This window comes from Papaver somniferum, chromosome 8, assembly GCF_003573695.1.
Source record: "Papaver somniferum cultivar HN1 chromosome 8, ASM357369v1, whole genome shotgun sequence".
In the NCBI taxonomy this organism is placed as follows: Eukaryota; Viridiplantae; Streptophyta; class Magnoliopsida; order Ranunculales; family Papaveraceae; genus Papaver; species Papaver somniferum.
Genome location: NC_039365.1, coordinates 95,420,703 through 95,442,085, shown reverse-complemented (window position 1 = coordinate 95,442,085; position 21,383 = coordinate 95,420,703). Strand labels below are relative to the sequence as shown.

At 37.4% G+C, this 21,383-nt stretch overlaps 1 protein-coding gene across 2 annotated transcripts; it reads right to left on the bottom strand.

Annotated features, from left to right (window-relative positions):
- Positions 1–2,901: 2,901 nt before the first annotated feature.
- LOC113302143 (phosphoribosylamine--glycine ligase-like) lies at positions 2,902–8,040 on the bottom strand. Of its 2 annotated transcripts, XM_026550990.1 has the most exons (6): positions 7,745–8,040; positions 7,033–7,351; positions 5,336–5,725; positions 4,805–5,178; positions 3,874–4,404; positions 2,902–3,595 (listed from the first exon to the last, which is right to left on the bottom strand). In XM_026550990.1, exons 3-6 carry the CDS (start codon positions 5,622–5,624, stop codon positions 3,137–3,139), a joined length of 1,653 nt encoding a protein of 550 aa, XP_026406775.1. In that variant the 5' UTR covers positions 5,625–5,725; positions 7,033–7,351; positions 7,745–8,040; the 3' UTR covers positions 2,902–3,136. The 2 variants fall into 2 exon arrangements, with proteins under 2 accessions (XP_026406775.1, XP_026406774.1); XM_026550989.1 differs by lacking the exon at positions 7,033–7,351 and having other exon boundaries at positions 7,745–8,028.
- Positions 8,041–21,383: the final 13,343 nt, after the last annotated feature.

The following is a 21,383-nucleotide window of genomic DNA, read 5'->3' as shown; positions in this document are numbered from 1 at the left end:
GCAAAAAGGATGATATTTAGGCCGTTCCGTTCTCGGTGCACATCAAGGGATATTTTCACGGTGTGTATCATTACTCGGCAAATATGTTTGTTTTCGCTTTCGCTGTCCTAGGGGAGGAACAAATTGAGCATAATGTATTTGTATAACATATAGAAAGCTTTGCCTGAACCTGAATGAGTGATAGGAGCTTGCAAGCACAAGTCTGGAGACTTTTGTGGCATGCCTTGCTAGTTAGTGGTGATAGTCAAAAATGTACTGAGATTATTCTGCACCGTGTAATAGTGCATTTGTTTGTCTTGTGAATCTTGATTTACGTTTTCTTGTAAGTATCCGGGATATTGCATAATACTGCACCATGGTTGAATAACCGATGTGTTTCAAGTAGAAATGGCTGAGAAATGAGCACTTTTAACCCTTTTTTTTTTCTTTTATGTGGATTGTACAAGAAGATGATGGATTATCTAGGCATGGATAGTGTAACAAATGGCGCAATCGACTATGAGCAAAAGTAAGCCCATGTTTGTTTACTCCTGACTCATCTGAGTCGTCTAGATCTGAGTGATTTGGATCTGAGTGAAATCACCTGACTCATCTGGATCTGAGTCGATACGTTTGTTTTGAGTCAGATCTTACTCATCTGACTCGGAAATAAGTGAGTCAGTGGTTTGGTCCCATGAGTCAGGGGTATTTTGTTACCTGACTCAAATGAGTCCGAGTCAGGGGTTATGTCTGAGTCAGAGGTCGAGTCAGATCTGACTCAAAATGGAAAACAAACGGTCTGACTGCTGACTCGGTCCGAGTCAGGGGTTGACTCAGATTCAGACGCCGAGTCAGCTGCAAACAAACAAGTTCTAAGAGTAGACTTAACTAATTAGTAAAACTTGACTCGGCTAAAAGTATCAACAGTTTCCCTGCAAATAACTGAATAAGGGCCACCGAACGCTCTACTCTTCGCAAATGTTCTTATTTTATTTATTTTATGGAGAATTGTATTAAACTGGGAACTTAAACCAAAAGTCGATTAGGACATTTTGGTTTTAGTTAGTAACTCGTTATAGGGCGTCATGGCTTATTAGAGGGGCGGCATTCTAATAGGACAAAAAGAGTCATTACATGATCATTCAATGTGTTTCTTATAAAAAAAAATACTGGAAATGACAAATTAACCCTCATAATTGATAATTTAGTTTAGTGATGATAATCAAGTTTAGTGTTCGTGATTAGTTTCACTTATATTAACTCAAAATCAAAACCAAAATCAGATTTTTAGAGTTAAAAAAAAAGTTTAGAGGAGAAGGTCAATCTCAATCAATTGAAGAAATTAACCATCAAAATGAAGAATCATGACCTGAAAATGACCGGATATACTTCTAAATTAGTCCCAACTAGCTTTTTGTCGCTCAAAGTTATCTAAACTACGTAAAAAACTCAATTCTTTTACATTTTTAAAGCTAATTACGGTTGGAATTTTGCTCATAACCAACCGTAAATCGAAGTTACGGTTCGTAAAAGATGAACTACCAACCGTAACTGGTTAAATTTGAAGAAAACCCAATCGTAAAACCAGTTACGGTTGGTAACTAAATGCTCGAAATCAACCGTAACTCAGTTACGGTTGGTAACCAAATGCTCGATACCAACGGTAACTGAGTTATGGTTCGTAACCAAATGTTCGATACCAACTGTAACTGAGTTACGGTTCGTAAACTAAAATGGTTACCAACCGTAACTGAAGAAAATTCTCAGATATAAGAACATACGGTTGGTAATTGAACTATTACCAACCGTAACAACATCAAAATATCAAGTTACGGTTCATAATTGAGTTAAAATCAACTGTAACTCACATAAATCCAGAAATTTCAATTTCAATTTTCATCTAAAACCCTAATTTTTGATAGAAATTAAACTTAAATCGAACAAAATAAACCAAATTGTAACTGGGTTTTCAAAACATACCTCATATAAATCATTACACTACACTTGATTAATTTTCGAATCGTCGATTAATCGAAGACGATGAAATTTTGAGTTTTAATGGAGGAGGTTACGGTTGATGGGAGGAGGAGAAGAGAAGAAGAAAGAAAACAAATTTTCTATTTAGCTTTGATTTAGGTTAAAAAATGTGGAGGGTAATCTAGTTAATTTACATCCCCTATAAAACATCCCCTAGCCAATTAGAGGGACATTACTATCACACTGCCGCCCCTCTAATAAACCATGCCGCCCTATAACAGGTTACTTTAGTTATTGGCACTAGAGTAGGGTGACTTGCAATTTTGTTTTAAAGCTACTAGGGTGCTAAATTGGATCCAATCAACAAAACTCCGCCAAGAAAAAAGGGTGGGCGCATTTTGGGAACCCAGACAAATAAGTTGATGTGAGAAAATGCTGGAAATTAAAATTTTGTTTCGGGTCCCGGTTAATGAGACCATGATCTTTAAGATGAGTGATTCCATATGAAGATGTCGAAAATTGTGATTGAAACGCAGGTCAAATTAGGACAGGGAGGTGCACATAAATTAGTTAGTACTGTAAGGTGTTGCGTCTGCCGGCCGGATAAAACCTTCAGAGAAACCTGGTATGGATTGTAGGCTCAAGGCTGCAGCCGTGTTGCTTTGCCAGTGTGTCAGTAACCGAGCTGGAAGAACAAAAAAGAACAAGCATGAAAATGAAAATAGGTAAAGCTGACAACCATTTCCCTTACAAACACTTCATCCACATGACAATAACATCGTATCTCGAAGTCCTGGGAGACACCCAAGTTGTATTCAGGCCCGTCAATCTCATAATCAACTAATTGAGCTATCAAAAGTAATCAATTTTCAAAAACATAAGAAAAAGTGATGCATATGAAAATTTAACAACCCATTAAAGTGAAAGACCAATTTCAACAAACACTAGGAGGAACGAAAATTATAATGTCAGTTTTTGTGATTCTTCAGAAATTCCATTCAGAAAGACATAATGGCTGATGCAACCTTGAAAGTTTGTATAAAGAGTAATCTCTGCTAATTTAATATAATGCTAGCCTAATACTGTAATACATGACATTTCCTTGAGTTGACAGTATAAGCTAATTTTGACCAAAATGATAGTTTATAATCTTTTTAAGCTTTTGAGACAACACACTAATTCACCACAAATTTCGCCAAAATGATTTCTTAGGAAGTGCTCTCCAACCAATATCTCGTCTAAAAAATCCTTCTGGCCAGTTAATTTTTTCAACAGTTTCATAAGCTTTATCCCGTGCCTCTTTCAAATCTTTTCCTGTTGCTGTAACCCCAAGAACACGACCTCCAACAGCAATGTAATTGCCATCGTCGTTGGTTGATGTTCCTGCATGAAAAACTTTAACCAAAGAAGAAACTTGTTTTTGTTTGTGTTCTCTTTCTTCATCTTGTAGCATTTCTTCTACGTCTTTGAGATTTCGGATCACAGTATCTTTCATGTATTTTCCAGGGTAGCCTTTACTTGCCATCACCACCACCATGGCTGAGTCAGAGGACCACTTCAATGACACATTATTCAACTCTCCTCGGCAAGCTGCAAGTAGAGCTTGTGCTAAATCTGATTCCAACCTAACCATCAAAGCCTGGGATTCATAGTTCAACAGATAAAATCAGAGAAGTGGGAACAACTACATCATAAATCTAAACATATTACTTCTGAAATTAAACAGATTGATTAGTAATGTAGAGCAATCAAACTCTTTTTGTGTGACAATCCATATATTATAACTAATTCAATGATTGCAAAAAGAGGTCCATCAATATTTCTACAAGGTAAGATAATTATCGAAGGTCTTATGCACCATGATATACTCTATACATATCTTATATAGAATATAATAGGGAGGAAAAGAAATCTAACCTGGCATTCAGGGTCTCCAAACCGCACATTGTACTCTATAAGTTTTGGTAAACCAGTTCTCTTTTCAATCATGAGACCAGCAAATAAAACTCCAACAAATTTACATCCTTCTTCAGACATTCCTTTCACCGTAGGCAGAATTATAGATTCCATTATAAAAGACTTAATGTCTTCTGTTACTATAGGAGCCGGTGAGTATGCACCCATTCCCCCTGTATTAGGTCCTGTGTCACCATCCCCAACCCGTTTATGATCCTGAGCAGATTCAAGAGGTATGGCTGTCTCACCATCGACGAGTGCAAAAAATGAAGCTTCTTCTCCCTCCAAGAATTCCTCAATAATCACACGACAGCCTGCAGATCCAAACACACCTTTTACGAGCATTGAGTCAACAGCTTCATATGCCTCGTCCAAGGTCATGGCAACAACAACTCCTTTGCCAGCGGCAAGGCCATCAGTTTTAATGACGATGGGTACTCCTTGCTCTTGAATGTATTGCTTTGCTGCGGATGGATCTGTAAATGTTTGATACTGCACAAATGAAATATTAATTAATATAGAAAAACCCTGCGAAGTTTATTAAGCAGCAAAAGAAAGGAAAACAAATGAATTCCCAAGTATTGTAAACAGAAAAAAACAAAATAAGTCTTTAGGATGAAAAATCTAAACAAATTTCTAGCTCTTATATAAGATGACACATCATTTCCCTGGAGACACATAGAAGAAATATACATTTGGAAGTTGATCAGGAAGTATGTCTAGAATAACCTATGTTACTGTTGACGACGAGATGTTTGACATGCTTAACGAACATTAAAAAAGAATTGTCACCTAAGGATACTGAGAAGCATTAACTTAAAAACACAATAAGTCATGAAAACGTGATAAGACGAATACGAAGTGAGAGAACAGAAGGTGAGTCATGACAAACCTTAGCAGTGGGAATTCCATACTTGTAACACAACCTCTTCATGAAATCCTTAGATCCCTCCAAAGCAGCAGCCTCTGCTGACGGACCAAAAGTAGGTATCCCAGCCTTATTAAGAATATCTGAAAGACCTGCAACCAAGGGAGCCTCTGGTCCTACCACAACCAATTTAACTCCCCACTCTTGACAAAACGATATCACCTTTGAGCTGTCAGAAATGTCAAGGCCGTGTACACAGGTGGCACACCCTGAGTTAGCAATTCCATCATTGCCAGGAAGACAAAATACTCCATCAACAGATGGAGACCGCTGCAAGGCATAACAAATTGCGTGTTCCCTTCCTCCACCTCCAATAACTAACACCACCAACCTCTCTTCTGCACATTGGGAAAATTTCATATCAATTTAGGGTCTTATCAAACTCACATATTATTAGTGTTTCTCATAACCTAATTTTTTAACATTACCTTTCAATTTTATCATTACCATATTCGTGAATAAATAAAAAAGTGACATGTATATTGTAATTTTTACCTGGAGCTTTATCGTAATAATCGAAGGTAATTGCACTGATACAACCAGATTTCTCTGAATGTTCTGAACATCTCTTGAATTCACCAGAAAAAGATGAACGCCTTGGACTCGAATTCGGAAACAGATAAGATTCTCTGATTATGGCAGAAGAATGAATAGGGTTGCATCTTTTAGGTTTACTAACGAATACTGAAAATGAAGGACGATTTAAGGAAAAAGGTTTTGTAAATCGATTCTCATGAAAACTCAAAAACGCTGTTGAGGGATTATTGTATGCAACACATGCCATTGTGGAAGCTGAGAAACTCTTCTTTTCAAAACTCTAACTAGACTACCCCTGCCACGGTGGGGAGCCGACGAAGAAATGGACCTTCTCAAAATGCCACACCCCTGCAAATCCACCAAATAAAACTACTTGGTAAGCATAACAGGGGAACTCAAGAGAACGAGAAATATGTATAATGGAAATAATGTGCACGAAAGACCATCAAGGGTCACTGTGACTCACAAAACAGAGCAAGTGAAATTACAAGCTATAAAACTAAATGAGAAGCTGACCACAGTTTGATAGCAACAGAATGATTGTTGTTGAATTGCGTTACAGTACTTATCAAGAGGTGATCCTTTTGCTCAATTTCATTAACAAAAAGAAAGAAAAATATATGGGAAAGTTTTGATTCTTTACTTAATCACTGAAACAACTTATCAAACAATTAATCTGCTGACATAAACAAAGTAGAGAAAAATTGCTTTGGGTTCAGGGAGACAATTTATCCAACACTGAACCTGCTAAGATTGTAGAAAGTCCAAGACAATCTATCAAACACTTTCAGCTATTGAAACTAAAGAAGGTAGATTCCTTACTGTGGCGGAGCCAGGATTTCTAAATGGGGGGGGGGGGGGGGGGGGGGAGGAGGACGGGAGGGGGGCGCTAAAAAAAAAATCGGCAAACAAAGAATAAACCAAATGTTATATTAAAAAGAAAGCCAAGCCGTATACAAAGTTACAGTAAGAGCAAACCCAGGTCTCAACAGATAAGGGTTGTAGCTGCAAAACAAAAACAAAGTCTACAGAGGTATAAACTGCAGATAGATTGAGTGATCCAGATGCAGACAACTTTCACTCCTGCAGATAGATTGAGTCTATAAGGACTGTGCTCCAGCAAGCGTGTGCCTCCATAACCTACAGAACTAGATAAGGTGATGCAGGGGAGCTCTCATTTATCTGGTTATAAAGGGTTTGTGGCTGAAGCGAAGCAAGATCTGTACAAAACCATTCATGGTATTCGTTGAAGGCCAGTTCGTAATACAAGATACAAAAAAGATTGGGTGTTCAACTAATGTTAAGACTCTCTTTGGTTATCTGTTCAGGATATGACAACAAATGCTATATGTTAGTATCCCAGTCAACACGTATAATGAATTCGTAGCTTGAAGTTGTTTGTACAAGTACTAGCTGACGAAAAGCTCGCTGTCACTGAAATGGAGGCAATACTGATATAATGATCTGTGTAAATTACTTTTTTTGAGTTTGTTCAACTGAACTATGTAAATGGTTCAACTATCGTACTACACTTTCACCGGGTACTTAAATAAAACAACCACCTGGAAGATACTTTCTTAATACTAAATGGTTCAATCAATCAACATAACACACTGCAGGGGCATAAAGTAAAGCACAGACTCCCAACTCATAACCTTCTTTGACTGCAAACCCATAAACAGCGACTGCAGCAGTTTGCAATGGATGCACCAAGCCTGCAACAGTCTAAACACGCTGCAGAGGCAGGAAAAAATAGGAAAACACCATTGCAAGTAAACTGCAATGCACGGCAGGAACAGAAACTGTGATGCAGGTGTCAACAGTTAGGATGTGATTACAACAGATTGCAAAACACGAACTGTCTCCAAAGCACTGCCGCATCAGTTACACAGTTCTAGACTCTCATTAAAAATCCCGCTTCACTGCCTAGAGAAGTCTGAACCATTGCAATAGCTCCCAGACTTGAGCAAGCCACTGAATTAGCAATTGTCATATCAAACCCCTTAAATTAATATTAAAACAAGTTCCAATGCATCCAGAAATCAGAGCAAAACTTCATAATTTCAAATTTTTTTATAAAACCCAAACCCTAGATGCTAACTAGTTGTAGACAATTTCAATAATAAATGACTCAATATCATTGTATCAATATTAGGAAAGCAATTAGCCAATAACTCTCGTCTGTTGATCGAATTCGAAATCAAACCGCAATAAAATACCAAACCCTAAAAAATTAGAAAAACATAAACACTAAACACCAATCAATTTTTTCAAAATGTGAAGTAAGAGGAGGAAACAATTGAGGTATTTGGGTACTAGTGAATGATAATAACAGATAGTAAAAATGATACATGAAAAATCTCTTACCTAAAGAAATCGTGATTAACACTGCATTCACCACCCCCTTAAACAGTTAAAATGATTTTCTCGGCTCTCCTTTTCTCTCTATTCTCACTCTGTAAACTAACCACCGATTGAATTTTGGAAAGTGAGGGTTTAAGGGGTGGACTAAATTTCTTTGACTTGGTGGACTAACCCAATTGACCAGGTGGACTAAATTATAAATTTCATTTTGCTAAGGGATCATTTGTTAACATAGTAAGGTTTTATAGGAAAAAGAAGGGGGCTACACCGCTACAGCCATGATTGACCAGCCTCCGCCACCACTGTTAAGAAGAGAATTAATGTCTACGGTTTATTTGGGTTTATTTTTTTGTGACAGGATCCGTAAACAAAAGGTATTGACAAAACTGACTAACATGAGGATGTTATTAGGATATGATTCATGCCGTAACGGATAGATATTGGGTCGAAATAGATTATAGAGCTATTGAATATGGTTCTACATATCCGAAACATTGCTTCTGATTGATCCATTTATATTGGTCTATATAGGAATTTTGATCGATTGACAAGAAGGAGCTAGCTTCACTTCAAGATCGAGCTTATAAATATTGTTCTTTTGCTGCTGCTAATATTGAATTAGAAGGAATTTAGTATGTATATGAAACTTGACTATGATGATTTTTCAATATTATAATTTTTTATTTTTATTTTTTATTTTTATTTTTTTTTGTGTTGATAATTTACAAACTGTACCATCTGGCAGAAAAGAAGTGGTTTTCCAAGTTCTCACCAACTAACTACCTAGACAAGGCTACTTTCAAATGCATCCGATGTACTGCCAACATGACTCGATAAGACTATACAGCCATTTTACTGATGCCCTTGACTAAAGTAAGTTTTTGAAGGGAGTTCTTAGTTTTGTTTTTTGAGCTCTCTTTGTTGTTCTTATTCCAAGTTTATTATAACTTATTTGGTTTAGTTAGGATTATTTTGTTCCAATGTGATATTCTTGAGTATACAAGTCTGATAGTTGTCGTGCACAAATCACATCCGTGCTTAACGGGCTCTGATACAAATCACATCTGTTGAGGTGCCATTATATGTCTTCATGTGTAGCAGTCAATCAGCATACAGGTTGGGCCTCACCAAATTGAACAGTGAGTATATAATAATTATCCGGGATTCCGGATGATTTATCGCAGAATTTTAATTAGCTTAACATATTTTAATTAGTCATATTTTAAATATTTTTACTAATTTTAATTAGTCTTGACTCGGTTACCTGATTAATAAGTTATTCAGTATACAGTTGAGTTGTTACCATGTGCAAACTGATATTTTCCATGTATCTTTACTGTATTGTACTTCTGAGCTCTGTCTAATAAATAATTAAAATTACTTGCGCTTTCAGTAAAATTATTTTGTTTAATTCTTTTAGATGCAATTACAATAAATTCTGCAAATATTAGGCTAACGACTTATTGAAGACATGTAAGTATGCTAACCAAATATGACGCCAATGAAAAGATATAGTTCACACCATTTTGGAAAAATATTAGGCACTCACATTCAGTGCACGAGTGATAGATACATTTTTTGGTCTAATTTGTCCTCAATATTCTGTATCGTTAGTACTCGATTTCGTATTTATTTCAGTGTTTTGTGTGTTTGTAGGTATTTCTTTGGAAATAAATATTGTTGGAAAATTCGGCTCGAAAAGTTGCTCGAGCACCCCGGAAGACAATTGCTATACGGACCCCCATTTTTGCTAAGTGTCACCCACGGCTATATGTAGTCCATTTCTGTCCACATCACCCATTTTTATCCACAACACCCTTCTCCCTCGTTTGAATTAATTTTTTTGGCGGGAAACTGTTTTTTCACCTGCAACATATTCTTCTTCGGATTTGGAGGAGCTGCAGTGAAACTCAATGGCTGAATTTGCACGGGATGACTTTACGGAGCGTAACAGGCGTGGTATGGTTGATTGTTTCGATTAGAATTGGCTGCATCGTCGGATTGAAGCTAAACAGGGCAAGCCATGTTCACAAGGGAGACAGTCACGGGATTACAGCGAGTTTGGACGTGTACCGCACGCGTTGGTTGCTTCAGAAACGTGAAGGAGTTAAACAATGATTCTATGCACGTATCCAGACGCGTGCAAGAGAAGAAAAAGGGAAGAAAATATTCCCGAGAATATTTTCTTTGCTGCCGGAGTTATGAGGATTATTTGGAGTAATGGGGTGATATTCGAAGGCCTCTGTGGGTATATATAGGCTTCTGGTATCACATTTAGGGGGACAGAGAGTTTGGGAGAGGCGGAGAGCAACAACAGAATAGAAAAAAATCGCACCAGAGAACCACCATTTCTGCTGCTGTTGAAGAACACGAAGAACATAAGACGCACACAGAGCAGTCTTATATGCTATAGTGAAAACGACAGCCACACGAGGGTCGCAGAGATATAACAACAGCAGTTTTTTTTATCGTTCTTTGTAACAGTGTTTTGCAACAATTATAAGCGTTGCAAACACCCGATTTTCATTATTTTCTCTCCATTTCATCTTTGTAAACAAATTTTGAACATGAATCAATATTTTGAGCAAGTTTATACAATGATGAGCTAAACCCATCCTCTGGGGCGACGGAGGAAGCTATTTCGCCAATGAAATGTGGTAATCTCTATTTTATTTAATTTATGTAATTATTATATGATTATTTGCCTTGATAAATAAATAGATAAAATGGTTTTTGTTAAACAATTGTTATTTCAATTGATGGAGCATGCTAGCCTAGGGTTTTAATGTCCCATACTTTCGATTTACAATTGTTATTTCTAAAAAATCAACTTTTGCAATATTAAGAATCAATTTGAATGAAGGATTTGCATAATTATAATTAGAAAATATAAATCACTTTGATATTGGTAATTAGTGGAATTCATAGCCCCAGTCTTCTCCATATTTTTCATGTCATTTTTATTTAAGTTTCCTATATTTTTTTATTTAAAATTAAGTCTAAAATCTGCTTTCACAAGTCTTGAACGAATCTTATTACTACAACAACATTGAAAATCACATCAATTTTTGGCGCCGCCGACGTGGACTTGTCTTTAGGCTAGAGTTTTTAGATTATTTTTTTTAGGTTTTTATTTTATCTGTTCTTCTTTACGTTTTTGATTTTTTGTCTTTTTCTTACAGAATTCGGAATTTGGAACGAAAGAAAATGTTGCCAAAGCTTTTGGTGAATACTTAAAGACTTCGAGTGAAAGGAAAAGCGAAAGGAGCGAAAGAAGAAGATTTTTTTTTATTATTTTATAAAAAAAGAGAAAAAAAAAAGAGACATTTTTATTTTTGTAGATTTTTATTTTTTTTAGACTTTCTTCTTCTTTTGCACTTTATATTTTTAGACTTTGGACTTTAAATTTTGGGACATTATTTTTTAGACCCTACGGAAGGGTAGTTTAAATATAAACTGTTTGCAGAGAAGGACGGTGATTACGATATCACCTCGGCCCCTCGGGTTCGTACATGACATAGGAGTCTTGGCCCGAGTCGACTACAAAGGTTCATCCCCCGTCTGGTACGGGAGGTAAGTTTTTCGAAATACTCGCGAATCCCCTGTTAGCGAGTTACTGTCTTCCTTCGTATGCATATATGTTGAGGACTTGAAAACGGCTGCTTTAATTTCCTAGTAAAGGGCAAGGACTGGCCATACAAGATAAGGGTTCGGATTTCATCACCGTTCTCTTCTTGCCCGCCTTAGAAAAACGACACCAAATGCGAACCTAAGCCTAAAATTTTGACTAGAACGAGACCGATAGGGTAACGAGCTTAACAGGAAAGTCATTCGAAAAATATTGGTTACTCTTTTAAGCATACTTCGAAGTTCTTGACGGTTTCTGTAAGTTGAATGCGTGGCTGCGCCGCCTTGTAATACCGGTGAGGCCTTGGGTATCAAAGCTCCACCGAGCTCCCCTCGCCTCTATTCAACTTACTTTAACTCGGATTGATTCCATAGGGGTTTGCTTAAATTGTAACGAATTCCCGTTCGAAGAATGAGAAGCTGGTCTAGAAACAATCTAAGTGGAGCCATCATGCTTTTTGTTTGCTAGAAATCAGTAGGTTTACTGTGGTGGAGTCAGCCTTGTTTGTGTTTGCATAGAACATCCCTTCCTTTTTAGGACTTTTCTTTTTGATTTTGTTTTTCTAGTGTATGCCCGAAGTTTTTAAACGGTCTTGGAAAAGAAACACTCTAGGTCGTTTGATTAGTGACAAACCTAGTAGTTCTTCTTGTGAAGGCGGGGAGCTCGGAGACTCTTCTTTTGAGAGCCCCGTTTTTGGAAACTTCAGTTTTGAGAATCTTTCCATTCGTGAGGATAGTACCCCTAATACTCCTAGTCCTTTGGTAGTGCCAGAAATGGCAACTTTGAAAGCTTTGCTAAACCCAACTAGGACCTCTCGTCCGTCTTGTATCAAGTTAGTTGAAACCGAGGCAAATTATGAACTGAAACCTGGGACTTTACAGATGCTCCCAATGTTTTTAGGGAAGGAGAATGAGAACCCCTATTTTCATGTTAGTGAATTTGAGGAAGTTTGTAATACTCTGAAAATTAAAAACCTAAGTGATGATGCGTTGAAACTTAGGTTATTCCCCTTTTCCTTAAAAGATAAATCCAAATCTTAGTTGTATAGTTTGGACTCTGAGTCAATTGAAACCTATGATCAACTTACTTCTGCATTTATACATTTGTTTTTTCCCAAGGCATAAAACATCGTCTATTAGGACACAAATATGTACTTTTTCCCAACAAGAGGGAGAATCTTTATATAGGTACTTAGAAAGGTTCAATGACTTGATATCTCAATGTCCTCATCATGGTTTGGAGAAGGTTAGGTTAGTTCAGATCCTCTACGAGGGTTTAGATTATTCAACAACAACCATGGTTGAGTCCTTATGCACAGGTGGGTTTGAGAATAAAACTGTTGATGAAGCGATGACATTTTTGAATGAAATCGCCGATAAGACCCAACAATGGGAAAATATTAGGGAACCCCAAAAAACAATTCTTCTAAGTAGAGGAAATGTTAATAGGGTAGAAGGATCTAATGAGTCAGATGCCAAAAGGTTAGAAGCCTTAGAATTAGGTCATTCTAGTGGTAGTAGTGGAAGAAATGAGCCTTTTTGGGAAGGCCATGTTGTTGAAGAGCAAGCCAATGCTCTTTATAACAACACTAGGTTTGATAACCGACAGAAGTTTGACCCATATTCAGAAACCTATAACCCTCCAAACCTTTCTTGGTCCAAGGGCCAGAATCAAGGTCAGTCTAGTAATGCTCAGGTTCCCCCAGGTTTTGGCTATACTAAGAATCTTTCAGCTCCGGCACAGTTTCAGAACCCTTCGGATAATAAGATTATGAGTTTAGAAGAGTCTCTTGCTTTGTTAACTCGTAACACTGTGCAGTTTCAGCAATCTGTTGCTTAAGGTTTAGAAGAAAATAAGAGAATAGGTCAGGCTAACTCTCAGGCTATTTCCGAGTTGAAAACCCAGGTTAGTCAGATAAATGAGTCTTTAAGAGAAAGAGGTAAGTTTCCTAGTCAGACTCAACCAAACCTTAGAGGAATTAATGAAATAGGTGAAAGACCATCTGATCATGTGAATGCTATTAAAACCCTTAGGAGTGGTAGAGTGATAGACAACAAGGTTTACATGCCTGATAGTGAACATGTTGTAGTTCACCCTTCTGAACCAGAAACTGAGGAGACTGATAGAGTCTCTAAATAGACCAATGAGGGTCATATTGAGCCCGACTTTGTTCCCAGAGCCCCGTTCCCCCAGCTGCTAGTTCCGACTAAGAGGGAGTCCAACTTTAATGATATATTGGAGGTTTTTAAGAAGGTTACTATCAACCTCCCATTGTTAGATGAGATTAAGCAGATTCCCGCTTATGCCAAGTTTCTTAAGGATATGTGTACGCGAAAGCGAAAAATTAGTGTCCAGAAGAAAGCCTTCCTAGCTAGTCATGTGAGTTATATTATTCAGAATACCACTACTCCTAAGTATAAAGACCCAGGTCCCCTACTATTTCTTGCACAATAGGTAAATACCGTGTCGAGAAAGCTTTGCTTGACTTAGGATCCAGTGTGAACTTACTGTCATACCATGTGTACCTTAAGCTAGGACTTGGTGAGATAAAACCTACCCAGATGACACTTCAGTTAGCTGATAGGTCCGTTAAAATTCCTCATGGTGTGATCGAGGACGTTCTTATTGAGGTCGACAAGTTTATTTATCCGGTGGATTTTGTTATCCTAGATACCCAACCTGTCCCTGACCCAGAGAACCAAATACCAGTGATTTTAGGTCACCCGTTTTTAGCTACATCCAATGCGATCATTAACTTTCGAAATGGTATTATGAATTTGTCTTTTGGTAATATGACTATTGAGCTGAACATTTTTTATATTATTAAGCTACCCTCTGAACTAGATGACTCGAACATAGAAGAGGTGAACATGATAGGAACATTAGTCGAGGAGTCATTACCAAACACTTTGTTAGAAGATCCATTAGAGAAATGCCTAGCCCACTTTGGGATTGATTTTGATGATGACGATGTGATTAATGAGGTGAATGCTTTGTTAGATTCAACCCCTTTGATAGACACTAGTAATGGCTGGAAACCTAAGTTCGAACCTCTAACCGTTTCTGAGTTTACCCTAGATCCTTCGTTAGAAAAGCCTCCTAAGTTGGACCTTACACCATTACCAGATTCCCTGAAGTATGTGTTTTTAGGCCCATCTGAAACTTTACCTGCGATTATAGCATCCGACTTGGATAGTGATCAGGAAAGTAGGCTAGTGAATGTCCTTCATAATAACAAGGAAGCTTTAGGGTGGACCATAGCAGACATTAAGGGTATAAGTCCTACTGATTGTATGCATCATATCTATTTAGGGAGTGACACAAAACCTTCTAGGGAGATGCAACGTCGACTGAACCCTAATATGAAAGAAGTAGTTCGAACCGAGGTTCTTAAGCTGTTAGATGCAGGCATTATCTACCCCATTTAAGACAGTAAGTGGGTCAGCCCCGTTCAGGTTGTTCCCAAGAAATCCGGTATTACTGTAGTCCAGAATGATAACAATGAGTTAATCCCGACCCGAGTGACCACGGGTTGGCGTGTTTGTATTGACTATAGGAAATTGAACAAGGTCACTAGGAAGGACCACTTTCCCCTTCCCTTCATCGACCAGATGCTAGAGAGATTAGTGGACATAGTCACTACTGCTTTTTAGATGGCTATTCGGATAATCAGATCGTTATTGCCCCAAAGACCAGGAGAAAACCACTTTTACCTGTCCCTTTGGTACCTTTGCGTATAGACGCATGCCTTTTCGGGCTTTGTAATGCCCTGCGACTTTTCAGCGTTGCATGATGAATATTTTCTGACATGGTAGAACGGTTCTTAGAGGTCTTTATGGATGATTTTTCAGTGTTTGGTTCGTCTTTCGATGAGTGCTTGCATCATTTGTCACTTTTGACTAGGTGTAAGGAAAAGAATTTAGTGCTTAATTGGGAGAAATGTCACTCATGGTTCGTTCAGGAATGTTCAGGGCATATCTTTGTTTTGGGTATGTTTTATTTTTTTTTTTTTTATGGTATTAGGTAGATAAGCCAAAGTGCCTTATTAAAACTTTACAGGTCCCAAAAACCGTAAGAGATATTAGGTCATTCTTAGGGCATGCAGGTTTTTATCGTCGATTCATTAAGGATTTTAGCTTAATTCTAGACCTCTTTGCAATTTTATTGCAAAAGATGTTAAGTTTGTCTTTGATGATGCTTGTTTAGAGGCTTTTGAGAAGCTTAAGAATTACTCACTACCGCCCCCATAGTCCAGGCACCCAACTGGAACCTCCCTTTGAGATCATGTGTGATGCTTCAGATTATGCTATTGGTGTGTGCTAGGTCAGCGAGAAAAAAATTACTTCATGTGATTTATATGCTAGCAAAACTCTGAATGATGCCCAGTTGAACTATACCAATACTACGAGAAGGAAACTGTTAGCCATTGGTTTGCCTTAGACAAGTTTAGACCTATCTCTTAGGTTCTAAGATCCTCATATATACTGATCATGCTGCTTTGAAAATCTTTTGTCTAAAAGGATACAAAACCTAGATTGATTAGGTGGATCCTTTTGTTGCAAGAGTTTTTCCAGACATTAGAGACAAAAAGGGTGCCGAAAATGTTGTAGCAGACCACTTGTCTAGGCTAGTTGTTAGTTCCCTGATGATTCCCTTCCTATAAGGGATAGCTTTCCTGATGAACAATTGTTCTTTTTACCCAATTACCTTGGTATGGAATATAGTGAACTATCTTGTTACTGGTCGAATGCCCCAACATTGGGTGTAAACAAGATCGTTCTAGGTTTTTAGCTGAGGTTAAGCATCTTTTGGGATGATCCTTATTTTTTTAAGTATTGTCCAGACCAGATTATTAGGAGATGTATACCTGAGAGTGACCAGTCCAGTATTATTTCCTTTTTGTCATGATCATGCTTGTGGGGGTCACTTTAGTGCTAAGAAACTGCTGCTAAGATATTGCAGTGTGGATTCTATTGGCCTTCGTTGTTTAAAGACTCCCACAGTTACTGTGTGACTTGGGAACGTTGCCAGAAATTAGGAACCATTTCCCGTAGGAACATGATGCCCTTGAACCCTATTTTAGTGTGGAGGTCTTTGACGTGGGGGGTGGTATTGACTTTATGGGTTGGTTCCTAATTCTATTTTGGTAACTTATACATCCTTGTCGGTGTAGACTATGTCTCTAAGTGTGGATTGAGGCGGCTGCGTGTAAAAAACCAATGACCATAGGGTTGTGATTGAGTTCTTGAAAAATAATATACTACACGTTTTGGTACACCGCGAGCTATATTAGGATGGAGGGTTCGCACTTTTGTAATGGACCTTTTAGCTTTGATTTGAAGAAGAAATATGGTATTACACATAAGGTAGCTACCTCGTATCATCCACAGACTAGTGGTCAAGGTTAGAAGTTTCCAATAGGGAGATAAAACGTATATTAGAGAAAACAGTTAATCCTAATCGGAAAGACTGGTCGTCTAGGCTTACTGATGCCTTATGGGCTACCGTACTGCGTTTAAACCCCCATTGGAATGTCACCTTATCGATTGTGTATGGCAAGGCATGTCACTTACCTGTTGAGTTAGAACATAGAGTTATTGGGCTGTTAAGCAGCTAAATTTTTCACTTGACAAGGCAGGAGCCCATAGGAAACTCCAGCTCAATGAGTTGGAAGAGATTCGAGTAGAGATGCATACGATAGTGCTAAGGAGTATAAGAAAAAATGAAACTTGTGCATGATAGAAAATATCTTAAGAAAGTCATTTTCCAGGTCAAAAAGTTCTTCTGTATGATACCCGCTTGCATCTTTTCCTGGGAAGTTACTCGGTGGACGGGTCCTTTTATTGTTCGCACTCTTTCCTCATGGAGCTGTTGAGATCGAGACACCGGATGGTAGTAGTTCTTCGAAGGTTAACGGTCAGAGATTGAAACCCTTTTAGAGCCCTTTCCTACAGGTGATATTGAGGCGGTCCCTCTGGAGGACCTGTTTACCTTGATGCCATCGAGGCGATTGTATGTTTGTATATAGTTTTTGATTTCTCCTTCACCAGGTACTATCTTTCCGACTTCTCTCTTTACTAATTCCTCATGTTACTTTATGTTGGTATTGCTCTTCATTAGAAATATGGAGGACAATGTTAGATTTAAGTTTGGGGGTGGGGAAGAAACTTTTGTTAGCTTTTAGTTGCAATAAATAAACTCCAGAGCCTAGAAATTTATGTTATAAGGTGGCACTAACCAATCTAAGTGGATGGAACATCTTGGTGTAGGAGTTGAGGAACCAATCTGATAGATGGAAACATCTAAAGAGTCTATTCATAAAAGCACAGAGCTCAGGTGTTAGAATTAAAAAAAAACATGGGTAGTTTCCGCCATAACTCGTTGAATCTAATCCCTTCTGTTTTTATTTTTGTAAGTGATTTGGTGGGGCACACGATCAAGTTGTTACCATTGCTAGGGTGAAATAGGTGATGAGATAAAAAAAAAGAAAAAGAGGACCAGACCATTAAACACGGAATAAATCAATAAGTCGACACTGGTGCCCTTGTATATGCCAGTTGGTTGACCTAGAGTTAGGTTTATCGACCACTGGTCCCCTTGTATATGCCAGTTGTGTTGATATTAGTCAGACCGGTATCTCAGTCCATTAGGATAGGTTCACCTTGGCAGAGGCCTTCAGACAGATATGGGAAACACCGTTCACTTTAACCATCTCTTATCCATCTTCTTAATCTTTCCATGTGATTGGTTGACTCCGGTTATGATGTACAGAAACTATCTGAGTAGAGCTCTGTCACTTATATATGAATTTTAGTATGCTGAGTGCAAACTCGTGTACAACAATTGGAATTTCGCATCAGGGTACTTCCTCCTGTAGTCAATGAGAGTATGCCAACCAAGGAGATTCTTTAGTGCTTCCAAGGTTCTGCATAGATAGCTAGGGTCTGGAGTAAAGGTTTTGTGGGTACACCTCTGGTAAACCCTCCGGAGACAACACTCCGCCACTAGGGCCACCTAGTGGTTTAACGGCTTGCTGCACGTGCTAAGTGTAGTCATTTTTATTTTTAGATTAGATTTGCTCGAGGACTAGCAAATAATAAGTTTGGGGGTATTTGATAGACCATTTTTGTCCAATTGTCCTCAATTTTCAGTATTGTTGTACTTATTATGGTGTTTTGTGTTTGTAGGTATTTTTGGAAATAAACATTTTTGGAAAATTCGGCTCGAAAAGTTGGTATAGGCACCCGGAGGACACATGTTATTCGGACTCTCAATTTTGGATAAGGGGCACCTAACTGATAAGGGGCACCCCAGGAACCAACTACTAATCGCACCCCATTACTGGTAAGGAGGCTCAATCTTCTTCCTTGATTTGAAAAGAAAAAATTGGCGGGAAATTTGGTTTCACTGGTAAAGAATTATTATCTTTAAGATAAGAATATCTTCTTGCCTTACAAACATGAAGTTTTGAAGAAAAAGGAAGTTATCTTGTATTAAACAAGAAAGATATCCTTAGAAGATTTTTCTTGGATTTTATTCTGCGATTTAAAGAAGATATGGGTTTAGTAAAGAAATATATAAAATAAAGAAAGGAAAAATTCTGAAGATATTTTTAATTAAAAAGAAGAAGATTTTGGAGTTATGGAAGAATATATTTGAGTGATGTGTATTTGTGTGTATAAATAGAGAGCTGGAGAGTTTTTGGGAGAGAAAAGAAAATCACTGTTTTATCATTGTTTCTCCCATTTCATCTTTGTAACACCCTTTGAGCAATAAAAACGAATTTTGAGCGTGTTTCCATGATGATGAGCTAATTTCGCGCAACCAAGGCAATGGATGAAGCTATCTATGCATGAATGATTGGTAACAATTTTATTTTCTCTAATCTATAATTTTCATTCAATCACCGCTTTTGTGGAGTTCTAAATGTTCACATAATTTTCTTAATTACTTGTGATTCAATTTGATAGATTATACTTTGTTTAATTGATTGATAGTCTATTCTTAGGGAATACAATTAATATTGGGAATATGTTTTTATGTGTGAATTAAGAAATAAAGGACTTAAAGGATAGTTAGACTTTTGAAACATATTTGGTATCGTTCATTCATGTATAATAGTGGAATCTAGTGTCTTGGTTACTTTTAATATCTTGAAATCAATTTTGCAATAAGTTTTCTATTTTAAGTTTTATAAGTCTAAAATCTTTTGCTTTCACAAGTCTCAACGAACTTACTACTACAACATTATTGAAAAATATCATCAGGCACAAATCTAGTGTGTGCTAACATTTGTCTCAATAGTTATAACTTATCCTTAATTCTCTATTATATATACGCCATCTTTTTTGGATCCGTTAACTTAATAAGCAAGATAATATTTCCTTTAATATGGTACTATTCCACCTTAAGTGTCTTTCTTTGGGTTAAGGTACCCCTTCAGTGCCTTTCTTCAATGAAATTTCCTTTTTACCGATCAAAATGGTACCATTCCGAAGTCTATAGCAGTTACCTATCAAAGTATGTCAATATTTTTCAATCACACCCAATGTATTAGTTTTATGGATAGAATGCAAATTTGTGGATTCTACACCTTACTGGGAATCGAACTTTGTCATAATTACTGAATAAGAAGGATGACTAATGAAAATCACATTGACGCACACATAGGTAAGCCTTGGCTACCTGGCATATCTTTTGACGAAACATGTTAAACATAGTTGGGCTATTGATGAATTATTGTTAACATAGCCGGATCTAAAAGAATTTGTTAACTCCTAATAATTTGTATTCTAAAGAAAACAAACCGTTATTTTTACGTGAAATGTGAAACATTATCTTATTATTGGAACATAAAAAATGTTGGCAAAATAACCTATCGGGCGAAGCTCGGCTATGGAACATAAATTTTTATCTGATGCCATCGTTAAGTCTAGAGCTCAGTCCCGGGGTTTCATGCTTGTGGGGTTTCTATTTTTAACCTCCTCTTAGTGAAAACTGCACAGTGCTACTGGATAAACATCGTATACATGAGGAAAAAAGGAGAAAATTTGCTCGGTCTTCTTTGTCTTGTCTTAATTCTGAACGTAGTTCACCATCCATCGAACCATGGTCTTCCCCCTGGGTAGCATGTTGCGCAGTCACTATACCTCATTAAGAGTTCAAGCAACTCGGATATTATTCTGGTTGTGGATCCCTGCCTGCACTTCATCCATAAAGGGCATTAATATGGAGTGCAAGATACATTACACATATCATCACCTAATAATCATTGAATCCAAAAAAGCATATATACCAGCAAGGACTACCCATGTCCTTCCGTTCTCCTGTAGATAGAGTTAAACAAATACTCTATAACGTTGATTCGATTTGCCCATTATTTGATCCTGCAAATTAAATTAATACTTAATCATGCAAGAGACCGACAGGAAATACGAAGTTTTGGATAGTTACATTGTTTGCAATGGAATTTAAAGGAGATGTGGATTTTGAGATTGCACTTGGCACTTATATACCATCTCTAGATTATTTTTTATTTCTTTTGCGTTATGTGACTTTTTATCACCATAGTAGCAAAATTAATATATACAATATAATTGAGTGAAATTGTTGGATCAAATGTTAGTTTATGTGATTTTCGAATCATATGGTCATGTTCTCATGCTCAAAAGGATGTTGTTAGTTTTAATAATGCTGCTTCAAAAATGTATTTGGGTTGTCAACAACAAAAGCAGGCCCGCAGTAAAGTTCCCACTTTTGGTAGGTAGAGTCCGGCCGCGCATTATGGATCGTTGTTTATTTGCCCTCTTAATTTTCTTGTAGAGCATGCTAAGATCACCGCCCACAACTGCTTCACCATAAGAAGTGAAAATAATTAAAATTGCATTGGGACAGAACTAATGCTATAATAATTGGAATGTACGTGTTTGCAGTATTTGACTCCAGTTCTTCAAAAACAGAAAACGAAAATCTGTAGGGTGGAATTTTCACTGTGCCCATTAAGTCATCTTGGTT

Coding starts and splice junctions, on each gene's coding strand:
- LOC113302143 (XM_026550990.1), bottom strand. CDS start 5,624: ATGGCATGTGTTGCATACAATAATCCCTCAACAGCGTTTTTGAGTTTT. Junction 5,179..5,335: donor TTATTACGATAAAGCTCCAG/GTAAAAATTACA, acceptor CCCAATGTGCAG/AAGAGAGGTTGGTGGTGTTA. Junction 3,596..3,873: donor TTGGAGACCCTGAATGCCAG/GTTAGATTTCTT, acceptor TATGAATCCCAG/GCTTTGATGGTTAGGTTGGA.